The sequence below is a fragment of the Hemitrygon akajei genome, chromosome 11 (assembly GCF_048418815.1).
Source record: "Hemitrygon akajei chromosome 11, sHemAka1.3, whole genome shotgun sequence".
Classification (NCBI taxonomy): Eukaryota; Metazoa; Chordata; class Chondrichthyes; order Myliobatiformes; family Dasyatidae; genus Hemitrygon; species Hemitrygon akajei.
Window position 1 is genome coordinate 78,171,679 of NC_133134.1, and position 23,558 is coordinate 78,195,236.

The window sequence follows — 23,558 nt, forward strand, 5'->3', positions numbered from 1 at the left end:
CACCGGTACTGTACCCCAGTGACAGACCCGTCCCCACCGGTACTGTACCCCGGTGTTACACAGTCACGGACCCGTCCCCACCGGTACAGTACCCCGGTGTTACACAGTGACAGACCCGTCCCCACCGGTACTGTACCCCGGTGTTACACAGTGACAGACCCGTCCCCACCGGTACCGTAGCCCGGTGTTACACAGTGACAGACCCGTCCCCACCGGTACCGTACCCTGGTGTTATACAGTGACAGACCCGTCCCCACCGGTACCGTACCCCGGTGTTACACAGTGACAGACCCGTCCCCACCGGTACCGTACCCCGGTGTGACACAGTGACAGACCCGTCCCCACCGGTACCGTACCCCGGTGTTATACAGTGACAGACCCGTCCCCACCGGTACCGTACCCCGGTGTTACACAGTGACAGACCCGTCCCCACCGGTACCGTACCCCGGTGTTATACAGTGACAGACCCGTCCCCACCGGTACCGTACCCCGGTGTTATACAGTGACAGACCCGTCCCCACCGGTACCGTAGCCCGGTGTTACACAGTCACGGACCCGTCCCCACCGGTACCGTACCCTGGTGTTACACAGTGACAGACCCGTCCCCACTGGTACCGTACCCCTGTGTTACACAGTGACAGACCCGTCCCCACCGGTACTGTACCCCGGTGTTACACAGTCACGGACCCGTCCCCACTGGTACTGAACCCCAATGCAATCTCCCTACAAATTTCTCTCTCAATCCTAGACTGCTGTGTGGTCCATAATATAACCTCATTCACATCTTCCTTATTCCTCACTTCTACCTCTGAAGCCACACTCGATGAGCTCTCCGCTCTGTCCTGATTGACCACTGCCGTGACCTTTTCTCTCACTATTAATACCACCGCTGCCCTTTAATCCCTCCCACTCCACCACAACTAAAGCAACAGACACTGAGCTGCCAGTCCTGCCCCTGCTGCTGCAACCAAGTCTCACTAAAGGCTGTAATGTCAGAATTCCACTTGACCCATGCCCGAAGCTCATCCGCGTTTGCTCCAATACTCCTTCCCATGAAATATACGCAGTTCACTAATACTAGTCCCACCACACTTAAACTTCTGATTCCTGAACTTGAATGTAGGCGGAATAACATCTTTCTCCACAAACAACTCTTCTTTAAACCTTTGTAAGGTTCTGTTTGCGGTCTGCACAGACTCTATGGGCCGAAAAGCCTGTTTTTGGTCTGCATGGATTCAATGGGCCGAAGGGCCTGACGATGGACCGGAAGATTCAATGAATAACATTTTAAGTTCATCCACAATTTGAAAGGAACACTTCATCATTCTACTTCCAAAAGAAAACTGACTGAGCTCTGATCCCACATTCTATCCCAACGTCCCAAGTCGACTATTTCTCCCAGACTGTTCACAACACAAGGGAGTCTCTCACCAGTCGTTCACAGTCCAACACTGCCATCTGGGGGCACATCAGCAGCAGACAGCAATGATCAGTGGAACCAGGGTAACAGAGAAAAACATAACCCCGGTGTTATACAGTGACAGACCCATCCCATTGGTACTGTACCCTGGTGTTAGAGAACATAGAACAATACAGCACAGTACAGGCCCTTCAGCCCACAATGTTATGCCGACCCTCAAACCCTGCCTCCCATATAACCCCCCCACCTTAAATTCCTCCATATACCTGTCTAGTAGTCCCTTAAATTTCACTAGTGTATCTGCCTTCACCACTGACTCAGGCAGTGCATTCCACACACCAACCACTCTCTGAGTAAGAAACCTTCCTCTAATATCCCCCTTGAACTCCCCTCCCCTTACCTTAAAGCCATGTCCTCTTGTATTGAGCAGTGGTGACCTGGAGAAGAGGTGCTGGCTGTCAACTCTGTCTATTCCTCTTAATATCTTGTATAGACACTCTGCTTTCTGCAGGCAAGCCAGTTCTGAATCCACCTGGCCAAACCTCCCTGGATCCCATGCCTTCTGACTTTCTGAATAAGCCTACTGTGTGCAACCTTGTCAAATGCCTTACTAAAATCCATGTAGATGACATCCACTGCACTACCCTCATCTATATGCTTGGTCACCTCCTCAAAGTACTCTATCAGGCTTGTTAGACACGATCTGCCCTTCACAAAGCCATGCTGACTGTCTCTGATCAGACCATGACTCTCTAAATGCCCATAGATCCTATCTCTAAGAATCTTTTACAACAGCTTTCCCACCACAGACGTAGGCTCACTGGTCTATAATTACTAGGACTATCCGTACTAACTTTTTTGAACAAGGGAACAACATTCGCCTCCCTCCAATCCTCCGGTACCATTCCCGTGGACAACGAGGACATAAGGATCCTAGCCAGAGTCTCAGCAATCTCTTCCCTCGCCTCGTGGAGCAGCCTGGGGAATATTCCATCAGGCCCCGGGGACTTAATTAAGATTCAAAAACTTTATTTTCATTCTAACCGTAAGTCAGCTCTGCAGGGCAGAATGAGACAGCGTTTCCCAGGAGCAGTGCAATCATAACATAACAAACGCAACACTAAATAATAAACATAACAATAAATAGTAAAACACAACAGCCACATGTCAGTTAAAAACAAGTTATAAGTGTCCAGTGCAAGTTAAAAGTGTCCAAAGCAGAGTCAGGTAGAGCAGCTATTTAGCAGTCTGACTGCCTGTGGGAGGAAGCTGTTTAGTAGCCTTGTGGTTTTAGTTTTGATGCTCCTGTAACGTTTACCTGATGGCAGAAGAACAGTTCATGGAGAGGGTGTGAGGGGTCTTTAATGATGTACCGTGTCTTCTGGAGGCATCAACTCTGAAAGAGGTCTTGGACAGAAGGTAGGGAGACCCCAATAACCTTCTCTGCTCCCCTAACCACCCTCTGCAAGGCTTTTTTGTCGGCAGCACTGCAGCTGGAGTACCAGGTTGTGATGCAAAAGGTCAGCACACTCTCAACCACTCCTCTGTAGAATGTAGTTAAGATGTTAGTGGGGAGTTTTGCTTGTTTAAGCTTCCTCAGAAAGTGCAATCTCTGTTGGGCCCGTTTCACAATCCCAGTGGTGTTCCTGGACCAGGTGAGATTGTCTGAGATCTGCACCCCAAGGAACTTGATGTTTTCCACTCTCTCCACTGTGGAGCCGCTGTTACTGAGGGATGTGTGCTCAGGCTGAGACCGTCTGAAATCGACGATTATCTCCTTGGTTTTGGTGACATTAAGCATCAAGTTGTTGTCACTGCACCAGCTCTCTGGGTGTTTAACCTCCTCCCTGTACATTGTTTCATCATTTTTGCTGATGAGCCCCACCACTGTGGTATCATCAGCAATCTTAATGATCAGGTTTTCCTTGAATCTGGCTGCACAGTCATGTGTTAGCAGTGTAAACAGCAATGGGCTGAGCACACAGCCTTGTGGGGATCCAGTGCTCAGTGTGATGGAGTCAGAGATGTTCCTGCCAACACAGACTGACTGTGGTCTCTCTGTCAAGAAATCCAGAATCCCGCGACACATGGAAGCGTTAAGGCCATGTAGCAACAGTTTCTCCACTAGCCTCTGCGGGATGATGGTATTGAATGCTGAACTGAAATAAATGTACAGGATTCTGGCATAAGTGTCTTTGTTGTCCAAGTGAGAGAGAACTGTGTGCAGTGTGGTGGATAGTGCGTCCTCCGCAGAGCGATTTGGACGATAAGCAAACTGTAGAGGATCCAGCAATGAGGGGAGGCTGGCTGTGATATGAGGCTTGACAAGCCGTTCAAAACATTTCATCACTATGGGGGTCAGGGCAACGGGACGGTAATCATTCAGACAGGCTACAACTGATTTCTTTGCTACAGGGATGATTGTGGAGGTTTTGAAGCATCTGGGGACAACCTGCTTTTCGTGGGTGAACCCTGGCAAGGGTCCTCCGTGTTTGCTCTGAATCAATCATTGGAGCCGGCTGGTCAGATGGTAAGAAGGGCCTGGCTCTCCCCCTTGCTGTAGTGTTTGATGCTTCGAAGTGTGCAAAGAATTTGTTAAGCCTGTTAGGAAGAGAGGCGTCGCTTTCATCAGTTTTCTGCCTGATCTTGTAGTCTGTCAGAGCTTTTTATCTGTCCTAATGTATTTTAACAACTCCAACACTTCCTCTCCCTTAATATCAACATGCTCCAGAACATCAACCTCACTCATAATGTCCTCACCATCATCAAGTTCCCTCTCATTGGTGAATACTGAAGAGAAGTATTCATTGAGGACCTCGCTCACTTCCACAGCCTCCAGGCACGTCTTCCCACCTTTTTCTCTAATCGGTCCTATCTTCACTCCTGTCAACCTTTTGTTCTTCACATAATTGAAGAATGCCTTGGGGTTCTCCTTTACCCTACTCGCCAAGGCCTTCTCATGTCCCCTTCTTGCTCTCCTCAGCCTCTTCTTAAGCTCCTTTCTTGTACCCTATATTCTCAAAAGACTCACCTGATCCTTGCTTCCTAAACCTCACGTATGCTGCCTTCTTCAATCTGACTAGATTCTCCACCTCACTTGTCACCCATGGTTCACTCACCTTACCATTCTTTATCTTCCTCACTGGGACAAATTTATCCCTAACATCCTGCAAGAGATCCCTAAACATTGACCACATGTCCATAGTACATTGCCCTACATAGAACATAGAATAGTACAGCACATTACAGGCCCTTCAGCCCACAGTGTTGTGCCGACCCTCAAACCCTGCCTCCCATATAACCCACCCCACCTTAAATTCCTCTATATACCTGTCTAAAACATCATCCCAATTCACACCCACAAGTTCTAGCCTTATAGCCTCATAATTTGCCCTTCCCCAATTAAAAATTTTCCTGTCCTCTCTGATTCTATCCTTTTCCATGATAATGCTAAAGGCCAGGGAGCGGTGATCACTGTCCCCCAGATGCTCACCCACTGACAGATCAGTGACCTGACCCGATTCATTACCTAATACTAGATCTAGTATGGCATTCCCCCTAGTCGGCCTGTCAACATGCTGCGACAGGAATCTGTCCTGGACACACTTGACAAACTCTGCCCCATCTAAACAATTGGAACTAATCAGGTGCCAATCAATATTAGGGAAGTTAAAGTCACCCATGTTATTTTTATTAACCCTGTTATTTTTGCACCTTTTCAAAATCTGCCTCCCAATCTGCTCCTCGGTATCTCTGCTGCTACCAAGGGGCCTATAGAATACTCCCAGTAGAGTAACTGCTCCCTTCCTGTTCCTGACTTCTACCCATACTGACTCAAATAAGGAGCATGCTAAATTACCCACCCTTTCTGTAGCTGTAATAGTATCCCTGACCAGTAATGCCACCCCTCCTCCCTCCCGCCCCCCCCCCCCTTTATCCCTTTTAAAGCACTGAAATGCAGGAATATTGAGAATCCATTCCTGCCCTTGTGCCACCAAGTCTCTGTAATGGCCACTACATCATAATTCCATGTACGTATCCAAGCTCTCAGTCCATCACCTTTGCTCCTGATGCTTCTTGCATTGAAGTACACACACTTTAGCCCTTCTACCTTTCTACCTTTACACCCTTATTTCTGTTTTGCTTTCCTCAAAGCCTCTTTATATGTTAGATCTGGCTTTACTTCATGCACTATACTTGCAGGTCTCGCATGACCTTTATCCTCCTCCACCTCACTATCTGCTGTAACACTCTGGTTCCCTTCCCCCTGCAAATCTAGTTTAAACCCCTCGGAGCAGCACTAGCAAACCTTCCCGCAAGGATGTTAGTCCCCCTCCAGTTCAGGTGCAACCCGTCCCGTCGGAACAGGTCTCACCTTCCCTGGAACAAGGCCCAATTGTTCAGAAACATGAAGCCCTCCCTCCTGCACCAACTCCTTAGCCACAATTTAGCTGCATTATCTTCCTATTTCTAGCCTCACTAGCACGTGGCACGGGTAGCAATCCTGATATTGCAACGCTGGAGGTCCTGTCCTTCAACTTTGCCCCTAACTCCCTAAACTCTCTTTGCAGGACCTCCTCACTCTTCCCATCCACGTCATTGGTTCCTACATGGACCACGACATCTGGCTGCTCACCCTCCCTCTTGAGAATACTGAGAACTCGATCTGAGATATCGCAGACCCTGGCACCAGGGAGGCAACAGACCATCTGGGATTCTTGATCTCTTCCACAGAACCTCTTATCTGTCCCCCTAACTATCGAATCCCCTATCACTACTGCTCTCCTCTTTTCCCTCCTTCCCTTCTGAGCTGAGGGTCCAGTCTCGGTGCTGGAGACATGACCACTGCAACTTGTCCCTGGTAGGTCGTCCCCACCAACAGTATCCAAAACAGTATACTTATCGTTGATGGGAACGGCCACAGGGGTGCTCTGCTCTTCCTGTCTATTCCCCTTCCCTCTCCTGACAGTCACCCAGTTACCTGTCTCCTGACTCTTAGGGGTGACTGTCTCCCTGTAAATCCTGTTTATTTCTGCCACTGCCTCCCGAATGATCCGAAGTTCATCCAGTTTCAGTTCCCTAACTTGGTTTGTCAGGAGCTGCAGCTGGATGCACCTTTTGCAGGTGTAGTCATCAGGGGCAATTGTTCTCGCCCTGACTTCCCACATACTGCAAACAGAGCACTCGACTGCCCTAACTGCTGCCTCCATTACCTACTCCTAAGTTAATTAGATTAATTAAAGGAACTTACCCGGCCTTATCTGACTGGGAGCAAACTTGTCCTCAGCCTCTGCTCGCCGAAGCCTCTCGAGCCAAAGCCTTCCTACTCTGTCTCCCAGACAGACAGACATACTTTATTGATCCCGAGGGAAATTGGGTTTCGTTACAGTCGCACCAACCAAGAATAGTTAAGAAATATAGCGATATAAAACCATATATAATTAAATAATAATGTAAATTATTCCAAGTGGAAATAAGTCAAAGGACCAGCCTATTGGCTCAGGGTGTCTGACACTTCGAGGAAGGAGTTGTAAAGTTTGATGGCCACAGGTAGGAATGACTTCCTATGATGCTCAGTGTTACATCTCGGTGGAATGAGTACTCTTGTGCCTAACCAGTACATTATGGAGTGGATGGGAGACATTGTCCAAGATGGCATGCAACTTGGACAGCATCCTCTTTTCAGACACCACCGTCAGAGAGTCCAGTTTCACCCCCACATCATCACTGGCCTTACAAATGAGTTTATTGATTCTGTTGGTGTCTGCTACCCTCAGCCTGCTGCCCCAGCACACAACAGTAAACATGATAGCATTGGCCACCACAGACTCGTAGAACATCCTCAGCATCATCCGGCAGATGTTAAAGGACCTGAGTCTCCTCAGGAAATAGAGACGGCTCTGACCCTTCTTGTAGACAGCCTCAATGTTCTTTGACCAGTCCAGTTTATTGTCAATTTGTATCCCCAGGTATTTGTAATTCTCCACCATGTCCACACTGACCCCTTGGATGGAAACAGGGGACACCGGTACCTTAGCCCTCCTCAGGTCCACCACCAGCTCCTTAGTCTTTTTCACATTAAGCTGCAGATGATTCTGCTCACACCATGTGACAAAGTTTCCCACTGTAGCCCTATACTCAGCCTCATCTCCCTTGCTGATGCATCCAACTATGGCAGAGTCATCAGAAAACTTCTGAAGATGGCAAGACTCTGTGTTGTAGTTGAAGTCTGAGGTGTAGATGGTGAAGAGAAAGGGAGACAGGACAGTCCCCTGTGGAGCCCCAGTGCTGCTGACCACTCTGTCTGACACACAGGTGTTGCAAGCGCACATACTGTGGTCTGCCAGTCAGGGCACTCCCACTACTCAGTCGCCTGCTACAACGTCACCCACTCTGTTAATTTGTTCGCTTTTTAAACTCTCGGGCCGACTGTCACACGCTTGCGCAGTCGTGCCCCGTTCAAAGTGCCAAAGAAATAACGACAGACACGTCCCCACCGGTACTGTACCCCGGTATTATACAGCGACAGACCCGTCCCCACCGGTACCGTACCCCGGTGTTATACAGTGACAGACCCGTCCCCACAGGTACCGTACCCCTGTGTTATACAGTGACAGAGCCCTCTCCACCGGTACCGTACCCCGGTGTTATACAGTGACAGACCCCTCCCCACCGGTACCGTACCCCGGTGTTACACAGTGACAGAACCGTCCCCACCGGTACCGTACCCCTGTGTTATACAGTGACAGAGCCCTCTCCACCGGTACCGTACCCCGGTGTTATACAGTGACAGACCCGTCCCCACGGGTACCGTACCCCGGTGTTACACAGTGACGGACCCGTCCCCACCGGTACCGTACCCCGGCGTTACACAGTGACGGACCCGTCCCCACGGGTACCGTACCCCGGTGTTACACAGTGACGGACCCGTCCCCACCGGTACCGTACCCCGGTGTTACACAGTGACGGACCCGACCCCACCGGTACCGTACCCCGGTGTTACACAGTGACGGACCCGACCCCACCGGTACCGTACCCCGGTGTTACACAGTGACGGACCCGACCCCACCGGTACCGTACCCCGGTGTTACACAGTGACAGACCCATCCCCACCGGTACCGTACCCCGGTGTTACACAGTGACAGACCCGACCCCACCTGTACCGTACCCCGGTGTTACACAGTGACAGACCCGACCCCACCGGTACCGTACCCCGGTGTTACACAGTGACAGACCCGACCCCACCGGTACCGTACCACGGTGTTACACAGTGACAGACCCGTCCCCACCGGTACCGTACCCCGGTGTTACACAGTGACGGACCCGTCCCCACCGGTACCGTACCCCGGTGTTACACAGTGACGGACCCGTCCCCACCGGTACCGTACCCCGGTGTTACACAGTGACGGACCCGACCCGACCGGTACCGTACCCCGGTGTTACACAGTGACGGACCCGACCCCACCGGTACCATACCCCGGTGTTACACAGTGACGGACCCGACCCCACCGGTACCGTACCCCGGTGTTACACAGTGACAGACCCGACCCCACCGGTACCGTATCACGGTGTTACACAGTGACGGACCAGTCCCCACCGGTACCGTACCCCGGTGTTACACAGTGACGGACCCGTCCCCACCGGTACCGAACCCCGGTGTTTTACAGGGACGGACCCGTCCCCACCGGTACCGTACCCCGGTGTTACACAGTGACGGACCCGTCCCCACCGGTACCGTACCCCGGTGTTACACAGTGACGGACCCGTCCCCACCGGTACCGTACCCCGGTGTTACACAGTGTCGGACCCGTCCCCACCGGTACCGTACCCCGGTGTTACACAGTGACGGACCCGTCCCCACCGGTACCGTACCCCGGTGTTACACTGTGACGGACCCGTCCCCACCGGTACCGTACCCCGGTGTTACACAGTGACGGACCCGTCCCCACCGGTACCGTACCCCGGTGTTATACAGTGTCGGACCCGTCCCCACCGGTACCGTACCCCGGTGTTATACAGTGACGGACCCGTCCCCACCGGTACCGTACCCAGGTGTTACACTGTGACGGACCCGTCCCCACCGGTACCGTACCCAGGTGTTACACTGTGACAGACCCGTCCCCACCGGTACCGTACCCCGGTGTTACACAGTGACAGAACCGTCACCACCGGTACCGTACCCCGGTGTTACACAGTGACGGACCCGTCCCCACCGGTACCGTACCCCGGTGTTACACAGTGACGGACCCGACCCCACCGGTACCGTACCCCGGTGTTACACAGTGACGGACCCGACCCCACCGGTACCGTACCCCGGTGTTACACAGTGACGGACCCATCCCCACCGGTACCGTACCCCGGTGTTACACAGTGACAGACCCGACCCCACCTGTACCGTACCCCGGTGTTACACAGTGACAGACCCGACCCCACCGGTACCGTACCCCGGTGTTACACAGTGACAGACCCGACCCCACCGGTACCGTACCACGGTGTTACACAGTGACAGACCCGTCCCCACCGGTACCGTACCCCGGTGTTACACAGTGACAGACCCGTCCCCACCGGTACCGTACCCCGGTGTTACACAGTGACCGACACGTCCCCACCGGTACCGTACCCCGGTGTTACACAGTGACAGACACGTCCCCACCGGTACAGTACCCCGGTGTTACACAGTGACAGACCCGTCCCCACCGGTACCGTACCCCGGTGTTACACAGTGACAGACCCGTCCCCACCGGTACCGTACCCCGGTGTTACACAGTGACAGACCCGTCCCCACCGGTACCGTACCCAGGTGTTAAACAGTGAAAGACCCGTCCTCACTGGTACCGTACCCCGGTGTTACACAGTTACAGACCCGACCCCACCGGTACCGTACCCTGGTGTTACACAGTGACGGACCCGTCCCCACCGGTACCGTACCCCGGTGTTACACAGGGACGGACCCGTCCCCACCGGTACCGTACCCTGGTGTTACACAGTGACAGACCCGACCCGATCCCACCGGTACCGTACCCCGGTGTTACACAGGGACGGACCCGTCCCCACCGGTACCGTACCCCGGTGTTACACAGTGACGGACCCGTCCCCACAGGTACCGTACCCCGGTGTTACACAGTGACGGACCCGTCCCCACCGGTACCGTACCCCGGTATTACACAGGGACGGACCCGTCCCCACCGGTGCCGTACCCCGGTGTTACACAGTGACGGACCCGTCCCCACCGGTACCGTACCCAGGTGTTACACAGTGACGGACTCGTCCCCACCGGTACCGTACCCCGGTGTTACACAGTGACAGACCCGTCCCCACCGGTACCGTACCCAGTGTTACACAGTGACGGACCCGTCCCCACAGGTACCGTACCCCGGTGTTATACAGTGACGGACCCGTCCCCACCGGTACCGTACCCCGGTATTACACAGTGACGGACCCGTCCCCACCGGTACCGTAACCCGGTGTTACACAGTGACGGACCCGTCCCCGCCGGTACCGTACCCCGGTGTTACACAGTGACGGACCCGTCCCCCGCCGGTACCGTACCCCGGTGTTACACAGTGACGGACCCGTCCCGACCGGTACCGTACCCCGGTGTTATACAGTGACGGACCCGTCCCCACCGGTACCGTACCCCGGTGTTATACAGTGACGGACCCGTCCCCACCAGTACCGTACCCCGGTGTTAAAACAGTGACGGACCCGTCCCCACCGGTACCGTACCCCGGTGTTATACAGTGACGGACCCGTCCCCACCGGTACCGTACCCCGGTGTTATACAGTGACGGACCCGTCCCCACCGGTACCGTACCCCGGTGTTATACAGTGACGGACCCGTCCCCACCGGTACCGTACCCCGGTGTTACACAGTGACGGACCCGTCCCCGCCGGTACCGTACCCCGGTGTTACACAGTGACGGACCCGTCCCGACCGGTACTGTACCCCGGTGTTATACAGTGACGGACCCGTTTCCACCGGTACCGTACCCCGGTATTATACAGTGACGGACCCGTCCCCACCGGTACCGTACCCCGGTGTTAAAACAGTGACGGACCCGTCCCCACCGGTACCGTACCCCGGTGTTATACAGTGACGGACCCGTCCCCACTGGTACCGTACCCCGGTGTTATACAGTGACGGACCCGTCCCCACCGGTACCGTACCCCGGTGTTATACAGTGACGGACCCGTCCCCGCCGGTACCGTACCCCGGTGTTAAAACAGTGACAGACCCGTCCCCGCCGGTACCGTACCCCGGTGTTACACAGTGACAGACCCGTCCCCGCCGGTACCGTACCCCGGTGTTACACAGTGACAGACCCGTCCCCACCGGTACCGTACCCCGGTGTTACACAGTGACAGACCCGTCCCCACCGGTACCGTACCCCGGTGTTACACAGTGACAGACCCGTCCTCACCGGTACCGAACCCCGGTGTTACACAGTGACAGACCCGTCCCCACCGGTACCGTACCCCGGTGTTAGACAGTGACAGACCCGTCCCCACCGGTACCGTACCCCGGTGTTATACAGTGACAGACCCGTCCCCACCGGTACCGTACCCCGGTGTTATACAGTGACAGTCCCGTCCCCACAGGTACCGTACCCCGGTGTTATACAGTGACAGACCCGTCCCCACCGGTACCGTATCCCCGTGTTACACAGTGACGGACCCGTCCCCACCGGTACCGTACCCAGGTGTTACACAGTGACGGACCCGTCCCCACCGGTACCGTACCCCGGTGTTACACAGTGACAGACCCGACCCCACCGGTACCGTACCACGGTGTTACACAGTGACAGACCCGTCCCCACCGGTACCGTACCCCGGTGTTACACAGTGACGGACCCGTCCCCACCGGTACCGTACCCCGGTGTTACACAGTGACGGACCCGACCCGACCGGTACCGTACCCCGGTGTTACACAGTGACGGACCCGACCCCACCGGTACCATACCCCGGTGTTACACAGTGACGGACCCGACCCCACCGGTACCGTACCCCGGTGTTACACAGTGACAGACCCGACCCCACCGGTACCGTATCACGGTGTTACACAGTGACGGACCAGTCCCCACCGGTACCGTACCCCGGTGTTACACAGTGACGGACCCGTCCCCACCGGTACCGAACCCCGGTGTTTTACAGGGACGGACCCGTCCCCACCGGTACCGTACCCCGGTGTTACACAGTGACGGACCCGTCCCCACCGGTACCGTACCCCGGTGTTACACAGTGACGGACCCGTCCCCACCGGTACCGTACCCCGGTGTTACACAGTGTCGGACCCGTCCCCACCGGTACCGTACCCCGGTGTTACACAGTGACGGACCCGTCCCCACCGGTACCGTACCCCGGTGTTACACTGTGACGGACCCGTCCCCACCGGTACCGTACCCCGGTGTTACACAGTGACGGACCCGTCCCCACCGGTACCGTACCCCGGTGTTATACAGTGTCGGACCCGTCCCCACCGGTACCGTACCCCGGTGTTATACAGTGACGGACCCGTCCCCACCGGTACCTTACCCAGGTGTTACACTGTGACGGACCCGTCCCCACCGGTACCGTACCCAGGTGTTACACTGTGACAGACCCGTCCCCACCGGTACCGTACCCCGGTGTTACACAGTGACAGAACCGTCACCACCGGTACCGTACCCCTGTGTTATACAGTGACAGACCCCTCTCCACCGGTACCGTACCCCGGTGTTATACAGTGACAGACCCGTCCCCACCGGTACCGTACCCCTGTGTTATACAGTGACAGACCCCTCTCCACCGGTACCGTACCCCGGTGTTAAACAGTGACAGACCCGTCCCCACCGGTACCGTACCCCGGTGTTACACAGTGACGGACCCGTCCCCACGGGTACCGTACCCCGGTGTTACACAGTGACGGACCCGTCCCCACCGGTACCGTACCCCGGTGTTACACAGTGACGGACCCGACCCCACCGGTACCGTACCCCGGTGTTACACAGTGACGGACCCGACCCCACCGGTACCGTACCCCGGTGTTACACAGTGACAGACCCATCCCCACCGGTACCGTACCCCGGTGTTACACAGTGACAGACCCGACCCCACCTGTACCGTACCCCGGTGTTACACAGTGACAGACCCGACCCCACCGGTACCGTACCCCGGTGTTACACAGTGACAGACCCGACCCCACCGGTACCGTACCACGGTGTTACACAGTGACAGACCCGTCCCCACCGGTACCGTACCCCGGTGTTACACAGTGACAGACCCGTCCCCACCGGTACCGTACCCCGGTGTTACACAGTGACCGACACGTCCCCACCGGTACCGTACCCCGGTGTTACACAGTGACAGACACGTCCCCACCGGTACAGTACCCCGGTGTTACACAGTGACAGACCCGTCCCCACCGGTACCGTACCCCGGTGTTACACAGTGACAGACCCGTCCCCACCGGTACCGTACCCCGGTGTTACACAGTGACAGACCCGTCCCCACCGGTACCGTACCCAGGTGTTAAACAGTGAAAGACCCGTCCTCACTGGTACCGTACCCCGGTGTTACACAGTTACAGACCCGACCCCACCGGTACCGTACCCTGGTGTTACACAGTGACGGACCCGTCCCCACCGGTACCGTACCCCGGTGTTACACAGGGACGGACCCGTCCCCACCGGTACCGTACCCTGGTGTTACACAGTGACAGACCCGACCCGATCCCACCGGTACCGTACCCCGGTGTTACACAGGGACGGACCCGTCCCCACCGGTACCGTACCCCGGTGTTACACAGTGACGGACCCGTCCCCACAGGTACCGTACCCCGGTGTTACACAGTGACGGACCCGTCCCCACCGGTACCGTACCCCGGTGTTACACAGGGACGGACCCGTCCCCACCGGTGCCGTACCCCGGTGTTACACAGTGACGGACCCGTCCCCACCGGTACCGTACCCAGGTGTTACACAGTGACGGACCCGTCCCCACCGGTACCGTACCCCGGTGTTACACAGTGACAGACCCGTCCCCACTGGTACCGTACCCAGTGTTACACAGTGACGGACCCGTCCCCACAGGTACCGTACCCCGGTGTTATACAGTGACGGACCCGTCCCCACCGGTACCGTACCCCGGTATTACACAGTGACGGACCCGTCCCCACCGGTACCGTAACCCGGTGTTACACAGTGACGGACCCGTCCCCGCCGGTACCGTACCCCGGTGTTACACAGTGACGGACCCGTCCCCGCCGGTACCGTACCCCGGTGTTACACAGTGACGGACCCGTCCCGACCGGTACCGTACCCCGGTGTTATACAGTGACGGACCCGTCCCCACCGGTACCGTACCCCGGTGTTATACAGTGACGGACCCGTCCCCACCAGTACCGTACCCCGGTGTTAAAACAGTGACGGACCCGTCCCCACCGGTACCGTACCCCGGTGTTATACAGTGACGGACCCGTCCCCACCGGTACCGTACCCCGGTGTTATACAGTGACGGACCCGTCCCCACCGGTACCGTACCCCGGTGTTATACAGTGACGGACCCGTCCCCACCGGTACCGTACCCCGGTGTTATACAGTGACGGACCCGTCCCCACCGGTACCGTACCCAGGTGTTACACTGTGACGGACCCGTCCCCACCGGTACCGTACCCCGGTGTTACACAGTGACGGACCCGTCCCCACCGGTACCGTACCCCGGTGTTATACAGTGACAGACCCGTCCCCACCGGGACCGTACCCCGGTGTTATACAGTGACAGACCCGTCCCCACCGGGACCGTACCCCGGTGTTATACAGTGTCAGACCCGTCCCCACCGGTACCGTACCCCGGTGTTATACAGTGACAGACCCGTCCCCACCGGTACCGTACCCCGGTGTTACACAGAGACAGACCCGTCCCCTCCGGTACCGTACCCCGGTGTTATACAGTGACAGACCCGTCCCCACGGGTACCGTACCCCGGTGTTATACAGTGACAGACCCGTCCCCACAGGTACCGTACCCAGGTGTTATATAGCGACAGACCCCTCCCCACCGGTACCGTACCCCGGTGTTATACAGTGACAGACCCGTCCCCACCGGTACCGTACCCCTGTGTTATACAGTGACAGACCCCTCTCCACCGGTACCGTACCCCGGTGTTATACAGTGACAGACCCGTCCCCACCGGTACCGTACTCCGTTGTTACAGTGACGGACCCGTCCCCACCGGTACCGTACCCCGGTGTTACACAGTGACAGACCCGACCCCACCGGTACCGTACCCCGGTGTTACACAGTGACAGACCCGTCCCCACCGGTACCGTACCCCGGTGTTATACAGTGACAGACCCATCCCCACCGGTACCGTACCCCGGTGTTATACAGTGACAGACCCGTCCCCACCGGGACCGTACCCCGGTGTTATACAGTGACAGAACCGTCCCCACCGGTACCGTACCCAGGTGTTATACAGTGACAGAACCGTCCCCACCGGGACCGTACCCCGGTGTTATACAGTGACAGAACCGTCCCCACCGGGACCGTACCCCGGTGTTACACAGTGACAGAACCGTCCCCACCGGGACCGTACCCCGGTGTTATACAGTGACAGAACCGTCCCCACCGGGACCGTACCCCGGTGTTACACAGTGACAGACCCGTCCCCACCGGTACCGTACCCCGGTGTTACACAGTGACAGACCCGTCCCCACCGGTTCCGTACCCCGGTGTTACACAGTGACAGAACCGTCCCCACCGGGACCGTACCCCGGTGTTACACAGTGACAGACCCGTCCCCACCGGTACCGTACCCCGGTGTTATACATTGACAGACCCGTCCCCACCGGTACCGTACCCCGGTGTTACACAGTGACAGACCCGTCCCCACCGGTACCGTACCCCGGTGTTATACAGTGACAGACCCGTCCCCACCGGTACCGTACCCCGGTGTTATAGAGTGACAGAACCGTCCCCACCGGGACCGTACCCCGGTGTTACACAGTGACAGACCCGTCCCCACCGGTACCGTACCCCGGTGTTATACAGTGACAGAACCGTCCCCACCGGGACCGTACCCCGGTGTTACACAGTGACAGACCCGTCCCCACCGGTACCGTACCCCGGTGTTATACAGTGACAGACCCGTCCCCACCGGTACCGTACCCCGGTGTTATACAGTGACAGACCCGTCCCCACCGGGACCGTACCCCGGTGTTATACAGTGACAGACCCGTCCCCACCGGGACCGTACCCCGGTGTTATACAGTGTCAGACCCGTCCCCACTGGTACCGTACCCCGGTGTTAAACAGTGACAGACACGTCCCCACCGGTACAGTACCCTGGTGTTATACATTGACAGACCCGTCCCCACCGGTACCGTACCCCGGTGTTATACAGTGTCAGACCCGTCCCCACCGGTACCGTACCCTGGTGTTATACAGTGACAGACCCGTCCCCACCGGTACCGTACCCCAGTGTTATACAGTGACAGGCCCGTCCCCACCGGTACCGTACCCCGGTGTTAAACAGTGACAGACCCGTCCCCACCGGTACCGTACCCCGGTGTTATACAGTGACAGACCCGTCCCCACCGGGACCGTACCCCAGTGTTATACAGTGACAGACCCGTCCCCACCGGGACCGTACCCAGGTGTTATACAGTGAGAGACCCGTCTCCAGCGGTACCGTACCCCGGTGTTACACAGTGACGGACCCGTCCTCACTGGTACCGTACCCCGGTGTTACACAGTGACGGACCCGTCCCCACTGGTACCGTACCCCGGTGTTATACAGTGACGGACCCGTCCCCACCGGTACCGTACCCCGGTGTTACACAGTGACAGACCCGTCCCCACCGGTACCGTACCTCGGTGTTACACAGTGACAGACCCGTCCCCACCGGTACCGTACCCCGGTGTTATACAGTGACAGACCCGTCCCCACCGGTACCGTACCCCGGTGTTAAACAGTGAGAGACCCGTCCCCACCGGTACCGTACCCCGGTGTTAAACAGTGACAGACCCGTCCCCACCGGTACCGTACCCCGGTGTTACACAGTGACAGACCCGTCCCCACCGGTACCGTACCCCGGTGTTACACAGTGACAGACCCGTCCCCACCGGTACCGTACCCCGGTGTGACACAGTGACGGACCCGTCCCCACCGGTACCGTACCCCGGTGTTACACAGTGACGGACCCGTCCCCACCGGTACCGTACCCCGGTGTTACACAGTGTCGGTCCCGTCCCCACCGGTACCGTACCCCGGTGTTACACAGTGTCGGACCCGTCCCCACCGGTACCGTACCCCGGTGTTACACAGTGTCGGACCCGTCCCCACCGGTACCGTACCCCGGTGTGACACAGTGTCGGACCCGTCCCCACCGGTACCGTACCCCGGTGTTACACAGTGACAGACCCGTACCCCGGTGTTACACAGTGACAGACCCGTCCCCACCGGTACCGTACCCCGGTGTTACACAGTGACAGACCCGTCCCCACCGGTACCGTACCCCGGTGTTAAACAGTGACAGACCCGTCCCCACCGGTACCGTACCCCGGTGTTACACAGTGACAGACCCGTCCCCACTGGTACCGAACCCCGGTGTTACACAGTGACGGACCCATCCCCACCGGTACTATACCCCAGATTTATACCGTGACAGACCTGTGAGAAGAGGGCACATCCTGGGTGGTGGGGTTCCTTAATGACGGATGCTGTCTGTTGAGGCATTGCCTTGTGAAGGTGTCCATGACGCTGGGGAGGCTCGTGCTCATAATGGCGATGACTGAGTTTACATCTTTCTGCAGCTTTTCCTGACCTTGTGCATTGCCCCCACCCCCGCATACCAGAGGATCTCACAACCACCAATTTGTGAGTGTCCTTGGTGACATACCAATTCTCCTGAAACTCTAATGAAATCTACCCACAGCTGTTATTGCATCAACGAGTTGGGCCCAGGACAGATCCTCTGAGATGCTGACATTCAGGAACTTGAACAGCTCATTGCTGCCCTTCTGACCTCTCGATCAGAACTGGTGCCTGTTTCCTCAACCTCTCCTTCCTTAAGTTCACAATCAATTCCTGACATTGAACGCAAGGTTGTTGCTGTAACTCCTCTCAACCAACCTTGCTCCCGTACAACTCATCACCATCTGAAATTCTGTCAACAATCACTGTGTGACTGTGCTTAGTCATACAATCGTAGAGAGACCGGTCGGTTCAAGGATAGCGTCTACCCCACTGTTATCAGACTATTAAGCGAACCTCTCACTAAAAGATGAATTCTTGATCTCCCAATTAACCTGGCCGTGGCCCTTGCACCTTATTGTCTGCAAGTCTGACACCGTGCGCTGCGTCGTGTTATTGCTGTCCCTGGAACTACGCTCGATGTATTGATATACAGCAACAAACAAATTATCCCCACTGTATCTTGACATATATAATCACAAAAAGCAAGTTACCTATTAAGTAATGTGGAAAAGTTCCAAGACAATCATTTAGAAGCACTTAACTTGCAAAGACTTATCCACAGTAAATACAGATAAGAAATTTTCATTACAGATCCTACCAATCCCTGGTGAATCACAAAGGACAACAATGTTAATAATTAATTTTGCCTACTCTCTCTCAGGTACTGCTGCAGACAGCGAAAGAACGGTTTCCACCGGTACCGTACCCCAGTGTTATACAGTGACAGACCCATCCCCACCGGTACCGTACCCCAGTGTTATACAGTGACAGACCCATCCCCACCGGTACCGTACCCCAGTGTTACACAGTGACAGACCTGTCCCCACCGGTACCGTACCCCGGTGTTGCACAGTGACAGACCCGTCCCCACCGGTACCGTACCCCGGTGTTACACAGTGACAGACCCGTCCCCACCGGTACCGTACCCCGGTGTTACACAGTGACGGACCCGTCCCCACCGGTACCGTACCCCGGTGTTATACAGTGACAGACCCGTCCCGACCGGTACCGTACCCCGGTATTATACAGTGACGGACCCGTCCCCACCGGTACCGTACCCTGGTGTTACACTGGGACACACCTGTCCCTCCAGTACCGTACCCTGATGTTACACTGGGACAGTGTGCGTATTGCACCCACCTGCATACAGATGGTAGAACGGCCACCACAGCGCGCTGTTGGGAATGTAGGTCATGAGCGAAGCCGCGTAGCCCCGGTAAAAGCCCCTCAGTCCATCCAGCTGGAATATCTGCAGCATCACATCCTTGGTGTGGCCCATGAAAAGCTGCCGGGTGGGGGCAGCCCCCCCCTTGTCCGGTAGCTGGAAGCGCCCCATGGCCTGGCCCTGGACCATCAGGTGCTGCGAGACGATGTCGATGGGGACAGTGATGCTCTGCGCCACCAGCGAGGCCGAACCGCCCGCGATCACCGACTTGATCACGTTGCTGTCGTTGTACTGTGCCACGTACTTGCGGGTCAGCTCGTAGGTGGTGACGTAGCACTGGCCAGAGATGAGGGTGAAGGTGTTGACCAGGAAACCACGGTACAGGCCCGATATTCCTTCTGCCCGCAGGATTTTGGCGAAGGCGTCGAAGGTTCCCGTGTACAGGCGCTTGCCCTTCTGGACCTGCAGGCGGGTGCGGATGAGGGTGAAGGGGTAAATGCTCAGGCGGATGCCCATGGTCATCAGCACACCAAAGATGTAGAACTTGCGCTTGTCCAGGTCCTCCCACTCGATGATCTGGATGTTACGCTTGTTCTCCATGGTCAGCTCCACCTGGTCCAGGCACCTGGGGAGAGAGGGCGCAGGGGGTTCAATGGATCTACGCTTCCTCAAACCGGGAAGGAGGCAGGGAGCAGAACCTGGACTGCAGGAAGACCTCCCTCCCCCCCCCCCCCCCCCCCCGATGCCATCTTCACCCCCCACAGCGACTGGCCCCTCTGCATCCATCCCTCCCCGCTAATCACCCCCCCCCCCCAGTACATACCCCGGCAAACAGCAGAAATGTTACATCTGCCCATTCGCCACCTCGCCCACCTTTGTTCACTGCCCCAGTCTCTCCAGGAGAGGCATCACTTCATCTGCCAATCTGTTGGGGTCGTCTATACAATGCCCCCGATGCTGCCTCTACAGTGGTAAGACCCGTTATAAACTAGGGGACCACTTCATTCAGCACCTCGCTCCATCGCAAAAAGCGATCCCGGTGGCCAACCATTTTAATTCCTATTCCCATTTCCAATCCGACAAGTCAGGCCACGGCCTGCTCTTTTCACAGGGTGAAGCCACTCTCACTGAGCAGCAACACTCCATATTCGGTCCAGGTAGCCTCCAACCTGATGGCATGAGCTTTGATTTCTCCTCCCAGTAATGTTTTGGTACCCCCTCTTCTTCTATTCCAAAACACTGTCCTCTTACCACCTCTCTTCACCAGCTTATCACCTCACTTGGGTCCCTTTCTCCCACGGTCCACTGCACTCTCCTATCAGATTCCTTTCTCTCCCACACACCTATCACCTTCCACTCGTCTCACCGTTTTATCCTCCCATTGAAGAGGAGTCTTGGCCCAAAATATCAAAGGTTTATTCATTTCCGTTGATGCTGTCTGATGAACTGAGATCCCACTATATTTTGGTGTGTTGCTCTGGATTTCAAGCCTCTGCAGAATCCTTTGTCTTTTTGACAAGTCAAACCTATCGTATTTCAGCATGACACTACACAATAACATCACAGTACCTTACACCAGGGCAACAGTCACGGACACATCCCTGTTACCACAGTACCCCGGTGTTACACAGTGACAGACCCGTCCCCACAGGTACCGTACCCCGGTGTTACACAGTGACAGACCCGTCCCCACCGGTACCGTACCCCGGTGTTATACAGTGACAGACCCGTCCCCACAGGTACCGTACCCCGGTGTTACACAGTGACGGACCCGTCCCCACCGGTACCTTACCCAGTGTTACACAGTGACGGACCCGTCCCCACAGGTACCGTACCCCGGTGTTATACAGTGACGGACCCGTCCCCACCGGTACCGTACCCCGGTATTACACAGTGACGGACCCGTCCCCACCGGTACCGTACCCCGGTGTTACACAGTGACGGACCCGTCCCCACCGGTACCGTACCCCGGTGTTACACAGTGACGGACCCGTCCCGACCGGTACCGTACCCCGGTGTTATACAGTGACGGACCCGTCCCCACCGGTACCGTACCCCGGTGTTATACAGTGACGGACCCGTCCCCACCGGTACCGTACCCCGGTGTTATACAGTGACGGACCCGTCCCCACCGGTACCGTACCCCGGTGTTATACAGTGACAGACCCGTCCCCACCGGCACCGTACCCCGGTGTTAAAACAGTGACAGACCCGTCCCCGCCGGTACCGTACCCCGGTGTTATACAGTGACAGACCCGTCCCCACCGGCACCGTACCCCGGTGTTATACAGTGACAGACCCGTCCCCACCGGCACCGTACCCCGGTGTTACACAGTGACAGACCCGTCCCCTCCGGTACCGTACCCCGGTGTTACACAGTGACAGACCCGTCCCCTCCGGTACCGTACCCCGGTGTTACACAGTGACAGTTCCGTCCCCACCAGTACCGTACCCCGGTGTTACACAGTGACAGACCCGTCCCCACCGGTACCGTACCCCGGTGTTACACAGTGACAGACCCGTCCCCACCGGTACCGTACCCCGGTGTTATACAGTGACAGACCCGTCCCCACCGGTACCGTACCCCGGTGTTAAAACAGTGACAGACCCGTCCCCACCGGTACCGTACCCCGGTGTTACACAGTGACGGATCTGTCCCCACCGGTACCGTACCCCGGTGTTACACAGTGACAGACCCGTCCCCACCGGTACCGTACCCCGGTGTTAAAACAGTGACAGACCCGTACCCCGGTGTTACACAGTGACAGACCCGTCCCCACCAGTACCGTACCCCGGTGTTATACAGTGACAGACCCGTCCCCACCGGTACCGTACCCCGGTGTTACACAGTGACAGACCCGTCCCCACCGGTACCGTACCCCGGTGTTACACAGTGACAGACCCGTCCCCACCGGTACCGTACCCCGGTGTTATACAGTGACCGACCCGTCCCCACCGGTACCGTACCCCGGTGTTACACAGTGACAGACCCGTCCCCACCGGTACCGTACCCCGGTGTTATACATTGACAGACCCGTCCCCACCGGTACCGTACCCCGGTGTGACACAGTGACAGACCCGTCCCCACCGGTACCGTACCCCAGTGTTATACAGTGACAGACCCGTCCCCACCGGTACCGTACCCCGGTGTTACACAGTGACAGACCCGTCCCCACCGGTACCGTACCCCGGTGTTACACAGTGACAGACCCGTCCCCACCGGTACCGTACCCCAGTGTTATACAGTGACAGACCCGTCCCCACCGGTACCGTACCCCGGTGTTATACAGTGACAGACCCGTCCCCACCGGTACCGTACCCCGGTGTTAAAACAGTGACAGACCCGTACCCCGGTGTGACACAGTGACAGACCCGTCCCCACCGGTACCGTACCCCAGTGTTACACAGTGACAGACCCGTCCCCACCGGTACCGTACCCCGGTGTTATACAGTGACAGACCCGTCCCCACCGGTACCGTACCCCGGTGTTATACAGTGACAGACCCGTCCCCACCGGTACCGTACCCCGGTGTGACACAGTGACAGATTCTGTACTGCAATTTAATGCAATGAAAGGGCCATCTCGACACTTACCGCACCCTCAGGGCTGTCCTGGACCTTGCTGCCAGTTGCTAGGACCAGGACCCTGTCCCCAGGCCCAGTGTAGGGCCGCGGTTCCCATCCGGGACTTCAGTACAAAGGGGAAGTGAAAGGTTTGACGATCAATAGAGTGTTCCGTCAATCAGAAGTAAAGACTGGATCTATTCACCAATCAGAAGTAGGGATCTGTCCTATCCACCAATCAGCTTTGAGCAGGAGCGTGTTTTCCTATCGCGCATGGGCGCATGTCCCGCCTGGGCACAACACTCTCCGCGGCTGCCGTCATTCGCCTCGCGCTTCTCAGCCCCGCCCCCACCTCCTCGATTCCGTCCGACGATTGGCTTCAGCCCTGTAACACCATCCAACCTCAGGCCCCGCCCATGTCGCCACCTCCCGGTCCCTCAGCGCCCCTCTCGGAGG

General features: G+C 56.7%; 1 protein-coding gene across 2 annotated transcripts in view; it reads right to left on the minus strand.

Annotated features, from left to right (window-relative positions):
• LOC140735741 (solute carrier family 25 member 44-like) overlaps window positions 1-23,270 on the minus strand; it is a 44,306-nt gene extending 21,036 nt beyond the window's left edge. For both annotated transcript variants that reach the window (XM_073061182.1, XM_073061183.1), the window contains exons 1-2: window positions 23,133-23,270; window positions 19,514-20,163 (exon numbers count right to left, since the gene is read on the minus strand). In XM_073061182.1, the coding sequence (XP_072917283.1) occupies window positions 19,514-20,138 (625 nt within the window). In that variant the 5' untranslated portion in view covers window positions 20,139-20,163; window positions 23,133-23,270. The remainder of the gene's footprint in view (window positions 1-19,513; window positions 20,164-23,132) is intronic.
• Between the last annotated feature and the right edge of the window lie 288 nt (window positions 23,271-23,558).